This window comes from Rhamphochromis sp. 'chilingali' (assembly GCF_963969265.1).
Source record: "Rhamphochromis sp. 'chilingali' genome assembly, chromosome: 16".
Lineage (NCBI taxonomy): Eukaryota > Metazoa > Chordata > Actinopteri > Cichliformes > Cichlidae > Rhamphochromis > Rhamphochromis sp. 'chilingali'.
This window is the reverse complement of record NC_137943.1, coordinates 18,627,174-18,645,290: the sequence shown is the minus strand read 5'-3', so window position 1 is coordinate 18,645,290 and position 18,117 is coordinate 18,627,174. Positions and strand designations below refer to the sequence as shown.

The window sequence follows — 18,117 nt, the reverse complement described above, 5'->3', positions numbered from 1 at the left end:
AGTTTATTAAACTCCACCGAGACAGCGGTGACGCTAATCAGAACTAGCCTTCTGATTAGCTAATCAGAAGGCTAGACCGTCCAATTTCACGCCTTTAAACTTTAAAGGCGTGTTTGTGTGTGTGTTTATACAATTGCTATTATGTTTGCACTTTATGTGTAATGTTACTGACTGCAGAGATCAGTAAGATGTGTGTATTTTTTATTTATTAGTTTTATTTATTTAATATTATTTTTTAATTGAATGACTGTCTAGTAGTTCACAGATGTCGAAAAACTGAGTGTGGTAAAGCCACTGATTTTTTTTATGTATATTTCTGCAATCTGCACATTGTACTGACTTTCATTTTAATGTTTACACCAGGGTTCCTTGTCAGCACTTTATGCTCAGATGTTTGTAAGCTAAAAATAAACTATTGTGTATGTTCAAATATACTGTTGTGATTAAAGAAGTTAAATAAAAATGTCAGTCATCAATTCATGCATCACCTCATGTCATCATAACAGAGGTCTGTCTTCCAGGAAAGAACAGTTTAAAATTAATGTAATATAGTATTGGCCATACTATATGATGTATTGCTTGTCTTTGTTTAATAATACAGAAGACAAAGACCTTAAAAAATAATCGCATATCGCATCGCAATCGCAATATTGGGGCAAAAAATCGCAATTAGATTATTTTCCATAATCGTTCAGCCCTACTATGTTTCATAATTTTTTTCAGATGATAGATTGAAAAGTGGTCTGTGAGATACTGAAAACCCAAAATATGTTTTCATAATACAACCCTGCTTTAAACTTCTCCACAACTTTATCGCTGACATGTCTGGTATGTTTCCTGGTTTTCATGATGCTTTTTTTTGTTCACTAATGCTCTCCGAGGCTCTCTGGCCTCTCTTCTGTGGAACCAGCTCCCAGTTTGGATTAGACTTAAACTTTCCTTCTAGATAAGGCTTATAGTTATGCCTGGATCAGGTGACCCCGAATCCTCCCTTAGTTATACTGTAACAGGGCCTGGTCTTTTGCAGATGGCTCTCTGATCCTGCTTCCTGGAAAAGAGAGTTTTTCCTTCCCACTGTTGCCAAGTGTTTGTTCATAGGAGGTTATTTTAAGGTTGTCTCTGTATTATTGTTGGGTCTTTACCTTAAAAGATAAAGCACTTTGAGGCACATGATGTTTGTTTTGGACCTATATAAATACATTTGAATTAGCAAACCTCTGAAGCCTTCACAGAACAGCTGTATTTATAATGAAGTTAAAGTACACATAGGTGGACTATCCAAGTAAAGGAGGCTGAAAACAAATGCACGCCACACTTTATGTGGCTATCACATATAATCTCTGTTAAAATATGTTGTTGTAACGTGGCAAAACGTGGAAAAGTACTCCAAATACTTTTTCAAGGCACTGTATATGAGCAGTAACCCGCACACAAGTTGGTATAAGACTAATTCTTGTAATGGCTTTAACACAAAGTTTGATAGGTGAGACTGAGTAAGTGCTTTGTGGTTTAAGCCCATATGTTGTTTATGTGTATGAGAACATCCTTTACTTGAACAGTGCTTATAGTACAGATGTGTTTGTATTTTCCTCCAGCTAAGAGCTCATGCAGTAGACCTGAATGGAAACCAAGTTGAAAACCCTATTGATATTGTGATCAATGTGATCGACATGAATGACAACAGACCCGAGTTCACCCATCAGATCTGGAATGGCACCGTTCCAGAGGGTTCCAAGCCAGGTAATAAAGTGTATTCTCTACCACTGTGTTTGCAGATTAAAGAGTATTGATGGCATTTCTGGGGTGGCCACTGTGTTATCACTTTGTCTAGCGATCAGCTGTATTATAAGAAAACAAAAGCATTAAGGATGTATTACAGCAGAGCTATAATTCAGGTTGTGTTCAGCGTAGCGGCATTCGCTGAACTTCTAATGTATTTTGATTGCCAATTAGAGCGGTGACGTGAAAATATCGACACCCTGTCTCGTTCTTTCTATCCCTTAGGATCATTTGTTATGACAGTGACGGCTGTTGACAAAGATGACCCCAAAACAGCCAATGGGATGCTACGTTACAAGATCTTGTCTCAGAATCCCGAGAGTCCAACCTCCAATATGTTCACCATCAACAACAAAACCGGAGGCATCATTACAGTAGCAGCAGGCCTGGACAGAGAGGTATTTGACACTTTTCTTTCCTTGGTACTTGTTTAATCTGCTCAAATACTGTTACTACCTTACTCTGACTGTAAAAATTGTGTTTAAGAAGGTTGATTTAATAGGCATACTGCACCTGCATTTAAGTGACACCTTCATTAGCAAGGCCATCCGTTATATTCCATGTTCTTCATCTTCTTACTCTGGAGATATATCAGTGCATTTGAGGTTTATGTTTCGATTCCTTTTTAAAGGAATGCCAAAGCTGCTTAAACATATATCAAGGCTGTCTGAGAGCTAACAAGCCAACGGGAATATTTCTTATTTAGAATTAAAAGAGAAGTAGAACTGGACTTTCTTCATTTTCACCTTCTCTGTGTTTTTCTTTTCTTTGTTTTTTTCTTCTGTCTTTTTTCTAGCCTACGAGCTGTACTTTCATCTTATTTTTCCATCTCTGGAATTGCAGGGATCTATCTCATAATAAATAAAGTAATATATACAGCTAGTTGCCAGTTGGTTCAATTCTAGTGAGGGCAATCTGGCTGAGGTGGCTGCTCAATCACTTCCGCCCTGGGGGCCACCATTTTATGTCCGCCAGTTGCCACCATGAAAGTAATTTGGCCGACTCTCATTACCTAGCAACTGGTCCATCACCTGAGTGGTTTTTAATGTGAAAAGAGTCATTTGTTAGCTTCATGATACTGTCCAGAGCAGAGATGTACTTTTCGCACGCGCACACAGAGACACACAAACAAATTCAGAGTACCTCACAGGAAATAAACCAGATTAATATAAAAAACCCACCATCAGTCACGATAATTATGAAGCTAGCCTGTTCAGTTTGGTTTCACTTTATTTGGACACATTAATACTGATTTACAGTGTGCTGCCTTCTTAATAGGGAGCCTCAATCAATTCAATAGTCTTAAGAATGGATCCTGTTTTTATGAAGCTTCAAATAGAGATTTTTTGATGATGCCATTGGGAGTGATGCTAATTCAGCCTCTTTTTCCTTTCCCTTTAGAAAGTGCCACAGTACACACTGATAATCCAGGCCAGTGACATGGAGGGCAATCCCATGTATGGCCTCTCTAACACGGCCACGGCTGTCATCAGAGTCACTGACATTAACGACAACCCGCCAGAGTTTACTGCTGAGACGGTAAGAAACAAGCTCATATCGGAGATGTCAGCACAGCAATCTTAGCGTAAAAGAGGCACCACAAGGACTCCTGTTTCACCCCAATGTAGATATATGCACTCAGCTATCGGTTCTGCTCACTTACCTAGTTCTGCTTGCCCTGCATTTCTGAAGCCATACACAGATATACAAGTTACCAGCCATGCGTAAAGTGTTATATCCCCCTCCAAATGTTGACACATGCAAGTACAGGGGATGCCTGCCCGAGTGAAAGAGGCACTTGCTGTGCCTGCGAATCACTGAAATTTGTAATGCTACTGTTGTGCTATCGGGGGAGCACGGGGAATGAGATGACCATGACGACATGATAAGTTACCTTAGATATCTATTTACCCAAGATCGGTCCTGCTGTGCCGTGTGAGACAAGGCTCAGTGTATTTTTCGCTGCCACAGCAGTATCACTAACAGCTCGCTGCTCTCTGTGTTCATGGTTTATTCATGCAGTTTTTCGGCGAGGTGCCTGAAAACCGCGTGAATGTCATTGTGGCTAACCTGACAGTGACTGACAAGGACCAGCCCAACACGCCGGCCTGGAATGCTGTCTACAAAATCACCGGGGGCGACCCCACCGGCAGGTTCTCCGTGCCCACTGATCCAACCACTAATGAGGGCTTGGTAACAGTCGTCAAGGTAAAGCCTCCTATTGAAAAAGCTCTTCAAACAGCCTGTAATCCCATGGAAACGCATAGTATATGTATGCATATATGTTTGCAATGATACATGACATGTGGTCTGGCATGAAAAACATGGGTCATGTTTATTTGATTAGGAGATGCATGGATTTAATAGAAGGAAAGTTGCCTCATATGTCATCTCACCTCTTGTCTGTAAAAACCCATTAGCAATCCGCCCTGATTAATTATCTGAAAGTAGAAAAATAATTTTGTGTAAAGCATCTGTAGACGAGTACTGATAAATTGCAGCACCTCTCGGATTTTGTCTTTTTTTTTTTTTTTTTTTTTTTACAAAGGTTAATTTAGTGACAGCAATTCATATTTTGTAAAAGCTTTGTTCCTAACAAATATTGTGCAAAATCAAAATTTTAAAATATAATGAAAGATTTAAATCCTTTTTTTTTGTTAATTCCGACCACATTTCAAATGGAAAAGATTGGTTGCGCATCTCTTACACCAGCTCTCCTGCTGTTTTGTATCCTTGAGCTGACCATAAAAGGATTTAGTCTCTTTATCTCGTCCCACTGTCCAATGCAAGTGTTCACGATAGCATTTTTCAGGCAAAGACGAAGAAAATGATTTAGTTATTGCTTTCAGATCAGTGACACATAACCACAATTTTCATGTGATTTAGTTTACCCTATATGTTTAAGGTGTGATTCACTCCAATCTCCTTTACTGTTTTTCAGCCTATTGATTATGAAACCAGCAGGACGTATGTGCTGACAGTGGAAGCGAGGAATGAAGTTTCCCTGGCCAAAGGCATCCACACTCCCCGACAGTCCACTGCCACCGTCTCCATCAGAGTGATAGATGTCAATGAGAGTCCTTACTTTGAGCCCAACCCCAAATTCGTTAGGCTTGAAGAGGGAATGATGCCACAGTCAACACTGACCACTTTCAGTGCACAGGATCCTGATCGCTTCATGCAGCAAACCATCAGGTACATTTTACAGTAAAAAGTAAAAAGGAGAGTCTGATTGAAACTTTACACCTCTTCAAAAGATTCGAGTCCACCTTTCAGATGTGGAAATTTGGAAGAATTCCTCTAATCTTTAAAGTTAGCCCAATTTCCTCGAATGTGTTCTCCCCCTTTTCAAGTACATCACATCCAGCTTCTAATATGAATAATGCTATTGAGCATGTGAAAAATATGGAGTAATATGGTAGGTTAAGGTGACAGCTATTCTCTCCATTAGGCCTGTTAAGATAACACTTAGCAGCCAGCAGCAGTCTCCATCTCATTCTTCAGCCTTATTTTTTTTCCTTTTCATCACAGCTATTTGGCAGTGGAAGTATTTATCTGCTTGAAAACAGTCCATGAGAAATGAGCTAGCTTTGTAATTCCACGGCTTGTCCTACAAATTAGTTTGAGCTACTGAGTTTGGTTTCCCCCGTGAGGCTGCTCTCCAAAGTTAGAATAATTATGTAAAAATTCATGGTCTAAAATATTTATTCCGTGTAAACTAATAAAGACAAAAAGAATAAAATGCCAAGCTGGAAACAGACTTTTTTTTCCAGCAGAATACAAAATTAAACCTTTGAGACATTCTCGATGCTTTTATCAGAGAACTCGGTAAATAACGCCTGGCTTGAAATAACGAGTCACTGTGTGAATCTCTTTGTATTTCTCTTCAGGTACTCCAAACTCTCAGATCCAGCCAACTGGTTAAGGATCGACACAAACACCGGCCGGATCACAACGATTGCCATTTTGGACCGAGAATCACCTTACGTGAAGAACAATCTGTACAATGCAACATTCCTGGCTACTGACAATGGTACGTATCTATCTAGATGGATGCAGTAAGAGCTAATACTCACTTCTCTAAAGGAAGCCTAGCTGTCTAGTGTAGCCTACCTCTCAAAGGTCTATCTTCCACCTTGCATCACTTTGACTACCTCTGTGATGTGTTTCACCTGAAGCCAGTGCACAAGTGCAACGCATCTGCTGAAAAAAAAATCTATCTTGGTTAAAGCCACAAAGACATTCTCAATTCTCGAAGGTCAACCTTAAACCAGGCACTTGGCACATCTGAAACGCCGAGCACCTTATTGGGGGGTTAATGTGCTAGCAATCCCAGAGCATGTGGATGTATTCACCTCGTCTCTGAACTGGCGGGATTTACCTCTGTTCAGGTTTACCCTGTTCTACGGAGCATAGCTTAGGCCAATAGGCTTAAAAACTCCACCAATAAAGAGGTTTCTCAGCATTAATGGGTCAGGATTGGATGACTAGCTCCTTTGAGCGTGGCCTGAATGGTAAAAAAGCCTCTTAGCTGAGTGAATACATAGAGGAGCCTGAGAGGAGCGACAGTGGGCTCTGTTTGTCTGCTTTAGTATTCCCGACCCGTGCCCTTCGTCAGGAAGACGTTCTTCAGACACACATACAAACATACACACTCAGAGACACACACACACACACACACACACACACACACACACACACACACTAAATGTTCTGATATCCAAGTGTTTCGGCCCATCTCCCCACATAAGATTAAATTCTCAGATCAGTATTCATTTTGTGCGGATCTTCCTCCACTAGAGCAAAAAGCTTTTTAGAGTGAAACCCAAAGTTTAAACTTCATGCTTTACTTTTCTATGTCCACTGTATAATAACTGCGAAATGAGAGATGGCATTTCAATAGCAAGTATTGCTTTCCATATGTGAATTTTGGGAAATCTTACGTCTCGTAAAAAGTTGATGTTAACTATATGTGTGTTTTTTATTTTACACAGGTATACCGCCAGCAAGTGGCACAGGAACTCTCCAAATCTTCCTACTGGATATCAATGACAATGCGCCCCGGGTGTCCCCTCAGGAGGTGGAAATATGTGAAAAGCCAGACCCGAATGCCATCAACATCACTGCATTTGATGGAGACCTGAGCCCAAATGCTGGGCCATTCGCCTTTGAGTTAGCCAACAGGCCCGTTGATGTTCGGAGAAACTGGACCATAACAAGAATCAGCGGTAAGATGCAGACTATGATTTCACCGTGCTGCTCAGGCGCTCGAGCCCTGGGCTAATTTAGTAAAACTAACCTTCGTTTTGCTGTTCCCCTGATAGCGTGTGACAGAAGGCAATTCGGCTGTTTTGCGCTTGCGTGCCCACGTTTGTGTTTGTTGATGTAAAAGAAAAGTAAAAAGTGGCATTTGATGATTAATTAGAAAACTCCAAAGTCTCAAATCATACAGTATTTATAGCATTCACATCTGTTATCCTCCAAAGCACATGTGAAATTTGTGTATTAGTTACACGCTGTAGAAATCACACAGCCAGATCTGACAATGAAACAATATATTAACCTTACTCAGCAGTCACTAATTGTTTATGCTAATTTACAACAAAACACGAGTGTAGGAACTCATCTGTTGTTTGTTAGCTACTAGATGGTGCGAGTTGAAACGCAGTGAATATATCTTAATAGGATAATGGCATTTGGATTATCGCAGCTGGGAATTTAGCCTAAGCAGCATTATCAAAACGCATTCAGTAGATTTATAAGCTCCAAATCCAAATCAGGACCATGTTTTGGATTAGATATGCTGATGCAACTTCCAGGTAGGAATTTATGTTGCATATTTGTGGTAATAGGAGTGTAATCACGCTGCGAACATAGTCTACACAAACAAGCATTCAGAGTTTAGACTTAATCCCCTATGAAAGGCTTCCTGTCTCTTTTATATTTAAACAGCCTGAGTTATTTAATCTTTAGACTCACCACTCGAAATGTGTTTCCTCTAACAAGGTGCTAAGACAGCTCTTTTCTCCTGTCCGTCTCTCAGGTGACTATGCTCAGGTGAGCCTGAAGATTGGCTTCCTTGAAAGTGGTATCTATGAGATCCCCATCATAATCACGGACTCAGGCAACCTGCCCATGTCTAACACCTCCTACCTGCGGATTAAAGTGTGCCAGTGCGACATCAACGGAGACTGCACTGACCAGCAGCACATCATGGCTGCCGGCCTAGGCACAGGCGCCATCATCTCCATTCTGCTCTGCATCATCATCCTCCTCAGTGAGTGTCTCAGTGGCTCTCTCAAACAGCACACCACGGGAACGCACACGGGGATTATAAAGACAGCTAAACATTATCCGAGATATCACTAGATTACCGCAGGATTAACAAAAAGATAGCCTTGATCAGGCCCATGTCCAAGCTCTAAAACACTGGATCCGATTACATTTGAATGAAAATATGCAGGTTATTATTTTTCATTGTATGAGAGCTGCTTTTCTTTCTGCCTATTAGTTCTCGTGCTGATGTTTGTGGTGTGGATGAAGCGTCGTGATAAAGAACGTCAGGCTAAGCAGCTCCTTATTGATCCTGAGGATGACGTGAGAGACAACATCCTGAAGTATGATGAAGAAGGTGGAGGAGAAGAGGATCAGGTAAGAATCATAACAGTTTGGGTGCACCTCTAAAGAATCAGAAAATCTGCTGTTCTCAATAGAATAGGTAACAACAGATGTTAATTACTGATTGTGAATTGTACCAGGATTTAAATGATTTTAAGAGAATCTGATGACATTTGTGGCAGTGTCTGCTTTTTTATTCAGCCCCAAACAAACGATATAAAACCCAAACTGTGCTGAATTGAAAAGGTAAATTAATAATAAATAATAAATGAATCATAGAGTACTGTGCGCAAGCCTTGAGCTACCCCACAATTCTTTATATTTTGTTTACAAGGAGCCAGACGTTCTTGTTTTTAAAATGGTCCTGAGCAATAGTTTCCCTGGGTTTCTAAAGGATCTTTCAAAGCAGCAAATGTTTTTATGGATAATTGCTGCTTTTTTCACTCATTTTCAGTCCAGTCCTTGTACCTGATTATTTTCAGGGATTTTTTTGTTTAACTTAATTGATAATTGATGAATTTTCATTTTATGCCTTGTATTAGTTACTAGCAAACACCCTCACCCCAATTTAGTTGAATCTACTGAAAATACCACAGACAACACAGGTATTTAACAAAGTATTTTTTGCACCAAGAAAGTCATTCCCAAAGAGCTAGTGTCCAAAAACTTGGCATATTTCGCCACGATGTGCACTGTGCCCTAAAAAGAACTGAGGAAACTGAAGTAGTTCGCCTAAAAAACAATCCGTATCCATCAGGCAAACAAAGGCTGAGTGATGCAAACTTACACAAGTACTATAATCAAAATTAACAGAAAGTCTTATGGTGTGAAATCTTTAGTTCAAATTGTTGTCAGTATGTTCAGAGAAGATCAGGACAGAAGTACGGCACGAGAGTCTACAGCCAACTGTAAAACACGGTGGAGGCTCTGTCATGGTTTGGGTCTGCTCTCACTGTCAAACTTCATGGAATTATGAACGCAGCAAAGTACAATCAGATTTTATCTACCATGCAGTATCATCTGCAAAGCATTTAATTGCAACATGGAAATGTTTCAGCATGACAAAGACCCCAAATAAAAGTATACCTGAATAGAAAAACACATGATAGACCACCGTCAATCAGCTTTCAGTGTCCTTCAAGAAGCCTGGAGAACTATTCCTGAAGACTGCTTAGGAAAGCTTGCCAGGGAGAGTTCAGGTGTGTCAAAGAGTAAAGGTGATTGTACCATATATCGACTATCTAGTTGGTTATAATTATAGAGACTCTGTTTTTGATTTTTGCACATTACTGTATGTCTTGATGTCTATATCAATTAGGCATTAATAAAGAAAGTAACAGAGAAATACTTTACAAATTCAAAGTTTCTGGTTTTTTTGGGGTTTTTTTTTTATTTGGACTGTGTCAGCATAGTTTAGTATAGGGAGATATGAAACAAGAAAACATCTCAGGGGCAGTTAATAAACCAGATTTTAATGGTCCTAAATAACTGTAATTCTTTGATGTATCCAAAAAGTATCAAAATTCCACAACAGCACATTTTTAAGTTAATAATAATGACAATAATGCTCAGATTTCTAAAATTCTTTTTGCATTGTAACATGTTTATATGTTTATCCAAACAACTTTTTGTTCTTTTTCTTTCTTTTCTTGTTTTGTGGAGAACCTTTGTGTTATTGCAGCTTAGGAGTCTATTCACACTGCAGAGAAATGCCATGCTATACACATCATCTAGCTGTACAGTGTGTGGTCTTTGTTGGTGTGGAATATTCAGGTCATATTTATGCAGCACGGAAGCAATTTCTGCATAGCTGAAGCTACAGAGGACATAGAGGACCACCTAGATTCTTTTGCAAGCATGCATAGACTTACAGTGCTTCATTCTAGCATGAGGTCTGCTCATTGTGCCGCTTTAGGATACACTTCAGCAATTCACAATGAATTGTAAGACGTAAATTGGAAGTTTTTTTTCTAGGAGGGAGCTGGAAATCGAAAGCTCGAATCAATAAGGCAAACACATTTTGATCCAATTGGTTCCAGAAATATTGGGAATGTCTCTCAACTGGAACTGCTCTCCGCTTCGCAACACCAACACAACAGACATGCATTGCCACAGGCATCGGGAGAGTCACATCTCTGTATCATCCCGCACTGATCAGGCTCACACACAGGCACAAATTCAATTGTCCTAATAACCCCTTGTTAGCAAAATGGAATCATTTCATAAAAAAAAGGCAGTAATATACCAAATGGGCTATTTTCTTGCTGCTTGCTGAAGTGCTTTGGTGGCTTAGATATAGCAGAAATGTGCGGGAGACCCCAGCCTGACCCAGAGCAGGAGCAAATTAGCCTGGGAGACTTGTAATTGGTAAGCTGATGTCATTTAGAGACAGACATCTGCTGTGGCACAATAATGAAGCCCTGTCTAAGGTAACAATACGACTGGAAAGCCATTACACATCTGCCAGTGATTAGACAGGAGGGACTGAACCACTTGTGTATTCGCGTCCTCACTTTCCAGCACAAAATGCACAAACTTGCGGCCCAAAACATGTTGAAAAGGAAACAGCCACATGATATAACACCCTTCAAAGGCAAACGAGCGGGTGCAGCAATTTATTGAGGGAAAACAAGCTTCCATTTTGAGTGGTGCTGAGAAGGGCAGGGAGCCAGGAGAAAATGGTCTTGTCTGTGGAATCGGCGAAGTCAGTGTTGGGTAAAAAATAGACCTGACTTTCCCAGCAACGTGGACTTTATAATGCCCACCTCTGTTCTCCCTATCTCCCGCTGGGGAGGAAATTGAAGTGTCAGACCATTGGGTGCGCTCAGAGTATATGATTTTAGTTGTTGCTGCCATTGCCCTGGTTTTGTATTGCTCTGTGAAGTACGCATTTCATCAAAGGCAGACAGCTGATCAGGCACCCACTCAGCACACATTGAAAAAAGTAATAATAAGAAAATAATGACAGATGGACAGGCAGTTGCGGACAGGTTTGCAAGTTTAAAAAAATGGGAGAGAAAGAGCCATCTGCTTCCATAAGTGACCTCAGGAAAATTTCCTTCACCTTAACCTAACCCAGTGTGGCTTTGAAGGCATGCTTTGGAAAAACCCGAAAGGTTTTGATTTATTTTTCAATAAATGAAACAAATTAACCACCTGTTACACAGATAAGAAGACATTCTGCACATCAGAGGAACTATGACTTAACTTCAAGGAGAACTCCAAATTTATTAGAAAATAGCGCTTGCTTTTTTGCACCTTTGGTCATTATTTAAATTTTTCATAACCCTGAGCAAAAGGAAATAATTACTGAACTACATCTACAGCTTTCAAATAGTTTAAAATTTTTGGATTTCTTTTTTTTTTTTTTTTACTCTTGTTTTAATAATATTGCTGTATATAAGAAAAGGAAAACTATGCTCAGATCTGCACAGTAAGAAGTAACCTCAGCGAAGATGGGGAACTGCTAACAAGCAGACCTATTTCTAGTCTTTATGCTGAGCTAATGATAAGCTTATAATTGCAAGGACATGAGAATGGTAGTAATCTGTCAACCAAATGTATCACAGTAAAACAGAACGACAACATAATCCTCTAACAGGCACCTTGCATTTGAAAGCATGTTTATATATATATATATATATATATATATATATATATATATATATATATATATATATATATATATATATATATGGGGTGTATGATGCTTAACAGTGTTTAGTCTTCTTTGAATGTGGGTCATGAACGCCGGTGGCAAATATTTCATCAGGCCAGCGTATGTGTGAAAAGTCTGATCCCTGAAGGGGGCTGGTGTATCATTAGACCTTCCTGCATAGTTAAGCCATTATATGGCTCCATTGCAATTCCTGTCACTTGTTCCTGACCCTTCTGGAGCACGACCTTAGACAAGGTGAAATGGGAGTTGGACTGAAATGAGCCAAAGATGATGGATACCTTTTTCGTGTGGCATGTGACTGTTATTATACCCCATTCACCAACAGAGCTTTTGTTATTGGGTATTAAATCAAATAGCAAAAAAATGTCTGGAGTAAAGTACTTGTAAACTGACTTCTTGCTTGGTTGTGTTTTTTCTATTCAGGATGTTGGTGCTTCATTTGAGGATTTGTTGTAAAATTGTTTCAAGAATATCTGCACGTTTTTTCCACTCTTTCGTGTGTCTGTGTGTAGGTACGTGTGCAACTGAGCAAAGACAATTTTGAAGGGGCATATTAGAGATGGATGGATTACGAAAATCTCTTAAAGAGAGACAATCCATCATGCACGCTTATTAGGCACACACTCTGATTCTCAAATGGCATTTTCTCTATCATATCTGCTGTCACCCTGATACCATTCAGTCATTCAGCTCAGCTGGGTTGTTCTTCACCACAGCCTCTTTCTCGCTCTTAACTCTTTTTTTTCTCTTCACCCTTTTTTTCCTCCTTCTTCCTTGCCCATGACTTTGCGCAAACTGCGAGCCATTCAGGTTGCCTTGGTAATGTTAATAGGATTAGAAATGGCTTATGCATATCCACCATCCCGTGTCTGGGCATTGATTAGAGCAAAACAGTCGCCTGCACATCCTTCCTGCAGCACACCGCCCAAGTACAAACACTCTGCAGCGTATGATGTGGTCCTCAGCTTGGCCCCCCCTCAGCGCTGGCGCTTTTTTATGTGTCAAATTGTCCCTGGGCTTGTACTTCACAGACAAGAAGATTAAAGTTTCCCTCGTGTTCCCTCAACTCTTCTCGCTGGATTCTAACTTTAAAATCTCCCCTCCACTGAGCTGAACTACTTCTTCCTACTTACAGCACAGGATGTGCTTACCTATTTAAATAATCATACTCAGTTTGGGGTCTTGCCACGGTGCTTAGCTAAGTCCCTTCTGTCTGTATTCCCCAGGATTATGACCTGAGTCAGCTCCAGCAGCCGGACACGATAGAGCCCGATGCCATCAAGCCGGTGGGAATCCGCCGTCTAGACGAGAGGCCCCTCCACCCTGAGCCACAGTACCCAATGAGGTCAGCAGCACCCCACCCCGGAGACATCGGAGACTTCATCAATGAGGTAAAAACATCAGCCAGTAATGTTGTTGAAATCTGACATTATTTTGCGGTGAGGTGAAAATCAAATCCAAGGATAAGAGCTGAAATAAAAGGATCAGAGGTCTTGCAAAGCTTGAATTTCATTTCCAAGCTGACTGGTTTTCTTATAATAAACTTGTGTCTAAATAAACAATTTGGCTCATATGACTGAGCATCAAGGAGTTGCTCGCTCCCTTGTAGTTGACAGAGAAGTACTTTAAATTGAATCAGTCGTTATGAGAATTGTTTTCATCTTTTCCCAGCAGAAAGTTGAAACTTTTTTCATTTCAGAAATATCCACTCAAACATGTATAAAGCCCAAAAAGTACATGATGCTAACTCACTTGGATATAATTGTTTTTCTCCTCATTTTCTGCCAAAGTAGAGTTATAGATGTGTCAGGATATAGAAATAGGAGATGCGAGAAGCAATACATTGGCTTTCTATCGCAGTGAACTGTTCGGCGTGCCCTCGTTTGCCTCAGGCCATCATTGACTCCAGCATGAAGGGAGAATGTAAAATGAAAAGAGCAGTCATATATTTTTCACAAGCTCCAACAGACAAGAGTTTCACAGCATTACAAATGGAGTTCTCCCCTAGTTTTTGGATGGTGCCCATGTTTTTAGATTAGAGCTAGCTCTCTCTGCTCTGCCCCCGAACATCTATCTCTCAGATCCCTTTACTCAGGCACCTCTTATTTTAATCTCACCGTGAGCCATGTTACTTGTCGTAACAGCTAATATGTGATGAAATGTAATAGTCTGTGCTGTCCCGCAAGTAACAGCCTGACAGTTTAAACCATTCTTGATCACTTATTTTTTTCTTTAGCTTTTTTTTAAACATATCATTTTATAGTGCTTGCAAGGCCTTTGAAACATTTCCGAGCACCCTGACCTGTTTTTAGTTCCAAATTTGACTGCCACTAAAGCTCAGTCATGGTAGCTTCAGCATGCACATGGAGCTGGAATCCGACCTAACTGATAGGGCTATCTGCCAGAGGAGCAGGGAGACAGCGAGGGCTGGGGAGGGGGAGTGTGTCTGATCTCCATCCTGAATGGTCTCCACAAGCCCCAGGAGCTTGTGTCTCCTAATTAAATTAGATGGACAAAAAATAGGAATAGGTTTAGCAGAAGGACTTTAACTTGACAATCTGACAAACAAAGGTCTATTACTGAACTCCTGCTTTGTTCTGACAGAGGGGGAGGGGGTAGTTTAAATACAATAGCACCAACTTCAAATGACCTTTGTTGTCCACAGGTGGGACGTCTCTCCACAGAGGGACGCAAACCTTAAATGATGGCGTTCATTGTTTTACATAGAGCCTGGCGGGGTTAGGTGTGCCTAGAGATTACAGTGGATTGATTGCACATCTCTTTGTTAACCGTGGCACAAAAAAGAGACAGCGAGTTCACCATTTTACTAAGAGTGGTTATTATCTTCGGTGCGGTGTATGACTCAGTTAACAATGAAATTACAGTGAGTTCCGTGATTGACTAACCTTATGAAACTGCCAGTGGGGTTGTGGTTGTAGATGGAGGGGGCTATAACCAGCAGAGCGATTATGGTTGTAATTGTAATGAACGATCCATCTGTCATATTTCCCACAAAATTATCAGCACCACAGCCCTGAGCAAATACTTAACAAAAAGCTAACAAGTGGAAAATAATCGCTAAGTGCCCGGGCACTTTAATTCAGTACATCTTTTTATTTGAGAGCATTTCAGCACTGTAATGGCAGTGCGGAGGAAACTATAAATCTTCGACAAGTTCCCAGCGAGCTGAGGTCTCATTTCTCTGCGTTATGTTGCTCCACTTTATTTTTAATTCATTTATTATTTGTTGGGTGTCCTCAGTTCCAGGGGGTAAAAGGGAGAAACGAAGCCTGGATCCACATGGTTCATGGCCAAAGCACATCTCAACTCCTAGATTGGCAATCCATCAACTCTCCCAAGTCTTGTTAAGGAAGGAGGCTGGAAATCAATAACAATCCATGAGGACTTTTCACACCGGTGTGAGGATTTCTTGGAATGTCAAACATGATCTTGAAAGTAGAACCGCTCCCACCAGCACTGCGGGCTTCACGATAACACACAGAGACACGTTCTCGCTGGTTTCCACAGTTAGGCGTAGTGTTTAGGCCACATTCAGATATAAAATGTTACAAATATTTTGATCTGATGATAGACGACCATGTGTCGGTGCCAGAGTCGTGCTCCCTGTACAAAGCCAGAGGAGTGTTAGTTGGGGTAAGGGGAGATGGAACTGTCATCTGAGGCTACTGGTCATGCTCAATCTTGGCTTTCGATCAAGCCAGCAGCCTAGAAACATCAGGAGAATCCCAATGAAACAACACAGAGGAAACACACAGGAACAGTAGAGCCTGATTAATCCTTATTTCCTGAGCAAGTGCGGAGGGAGCGACCGACTGTTTTTAGTACAGCCATTTGTGTGCGGTAGTGGGTGGGAGAGAGTTATTTTTACGTGACTCACTCCTCGTTGGAGACTGTGTTTAATCTTCTCATCTAACGTTTTTTTTTTTTGTACAGGGACTCAAGGCAGCAGACAATGACCCCACCGCTCCTCCCTACGACTCCCTGCTAGTGTTCGACTACGAGGGCAGCGGCTCCACAGCTGGCTCCCTAAGCTCCCTCAACTCCTCCAGCAGCGGGGGCGACCAGGACTACGATTACCTCAACGACTGGGGCCCTCGCTTTAGAAAACTGGCAGACATGTACGGTGGAAGTGACGACTAGGACACACAGTCACGCCCTGAAGGATATAAAGATGAGAGAGAAAAAAAATGAAGAAAAGGAAAGATTTCCTGTTGATGGACATGGACAGCTGATATTCCCTGAGAGAGAGAAAGGTAGAACCATGACAGAAAATAAACAAAAAAATAAACATTGATTCAGAATTTTTTTCAAAAAACAACCAACCTAGGCTTATTGTTGTAGTCTACGCATACATATGCTTGTTGAAAGCTTAGGCATAGACTGTGGTCCAGTTACGGAGGAAGTGGGAGGGAACACTGGTGGACTGTCACCATTCAGATTGTTGGTATTGAATGCGCTCAGTTACACTTGAATTTCACAGTACAGAAGCACTGGGATATAATGTGCCTTTTTGTACATTTTTTTGGATCTAAATGATTAGTTTTATGTTCAAGGCTTTAATGGTACTGACTTTTGGAGTGATTTCAAACAAAGTATGTTACACTCTGGTATGCTTCTACATGCTTTTTTTTTTCTCCTTTGGTTACAAAATGCTCCTGTTTGTTGAGGATTATTTAAATGAACCACAACGATGAAGAAATGAAGGATCATTTGTTAGTTTGGTTGGAAAAGAAAAACAGTTACGAGCAACACTGTACAGTATGCTAGACATCTAGACTTTCTCACTAAAAAAACACAAAAAAATTAAAAAAAATTATGCAGCTGGTTGCAAATAAAGGGAGTTATGAATCATACTTTTGTAGCAGCTTTTTGTTCTCTTTTTTTGAAGTGATGTAGTGTTTTACAAAAACAACAAAAAACTTTTTTGGTCTAATCTATGTACACTTCATTTGCCTTAGTCATCATCTGGTATTTTCAAGTTTTACTTCACTGTAAAAAGATAAGATAATGTGTACATAATGTTTTTTTTTCTTTATCCTTTCTTTTGATGTAGTATATGAAGAAGTGCAAAAAGTTCCAAACTTGTAAATGTATAATTTGAACTACAAATTCAAGTTTTTTGCATGTTTTTATCTTTTCATGACAACAGAAAGGAAAAAAATTGTTGTTTCCCAAATTTATTTACAAAGTGGAAAGAAAAAAAAATAAAAATCTGGGTGACATTAAATGTGTAGAAGTTAAGAGAGTTTTTTGTAAGAAAAAAAAGAAAAAAAAACACACACTTAAAAAAAAAGAAATTAAAGTAGTGATCTTGTCAGCACAACTGTTGAATTTGTACCAAAAAGGGGTGGGGGTGGGATGTTATGCTCGGCACTAATTACGGAATCAGCTTTAAGACTGGAAAAAGGTGTTGGACTTAAGCTTTGTGGATAACCATGTGTACTGGAACACAAATTATACATCTCTGACCCCAACCTTCCAAATAAAATGCTAATTTTGGAGCTAAAAACTGCCTCTTCATTTGTTCTTACTGAAACTCAACGTTGTTGCAGAGGCTTAATTAGATTGCGAATTATGTAAGCTATCTCAAAGGACAATAGTGTTAAACAAAAACAAAAATAAATAATAATTCTACAACATTCTGCCAGAAGCAAGAATTAAATCATTTAAATCCTTATTTATTTGTTTCTCGCATATACATATAAAATCAAATCGCTTAAGGCCAATATTAGGCTATAGATGATAAGTTGTGTGGCTGGAAGGGTACACGCTAAACAATAAGCTCATTCTGGAACACTGTGTGTGTCCCTAAAGCAAGTCAAGGTCAAAGGCTCATGGCAAACTCAAATCCATCCAGCACCTCTCTGCCATCAGGGATTTGTACTGTAGGTCAGATTGGACTTGACCTCAAAATGAAGAACGCCTCCAAAAACTGCCTCTAGGGACTCTGCGTGTATCTTGACTCCGGGGACATTTGGGAGGATGAACAAGAACAGCTGTGCGTGTGTGTGTGTGTGTGC

The 18,117-nt window shown here is 40.2% G+C and overlaps 1 protein-coding gene across 1 annotated transcript in view; it reads left to right on the top strand.

Moving 5' to 3' along the window:
• cdh2 (cadherin 2, type 1, N-cadherin (neuronal)) overlaps positions 1-17,606 on the top strand; it is a 62,527-nt gene extending 44,921 nt beyond the window's left edge. Inside the window, exons 6-16 of the mRNA XM_080861845.1 lie at positions 1,596-1,740; positions 2,005-2,177; positions 3,181-3,318; positions 3,802-3,987; positions 4,721-4,974; positions 5,670-5,812; positions 6,774-7,007; positions 7,823-8,056; positions 8,291-8,430; positions 13,303-13,467; positions 16,031-17,606. Of these exons, the coding sequence (XP_080717971.1) occupies positions 1,596-1,740; positions 2,005-2,177; positions 3,181-3,318; positions 3,802-3,987; positions 4,721-4,974; positions 5,670-5,812; positions 6,774-7,007; positions 7,823-8,056; positions 8,291-8,430; positions 13,303-13,467; positions 16,031-16,237 (2,019 nt within the window). The 3' untranslated portion in view covers positions 16,238-17,606. The remainder of the gene's footprint in view (positions 1-1,595; positions 1,741-2,004; positions 2,178-3,180; positions 3,319-3,801; positions 3,988-4,720; positions 4,975-5,669; positions 5,813-6,773; positions 7,008-7,822; positions 8,057-8,290; positions 8,431-13,302; positions 13,468-16,030) is intronic.
• Positions 17,607-18,117: the final 511 nt, after the last annotated feature.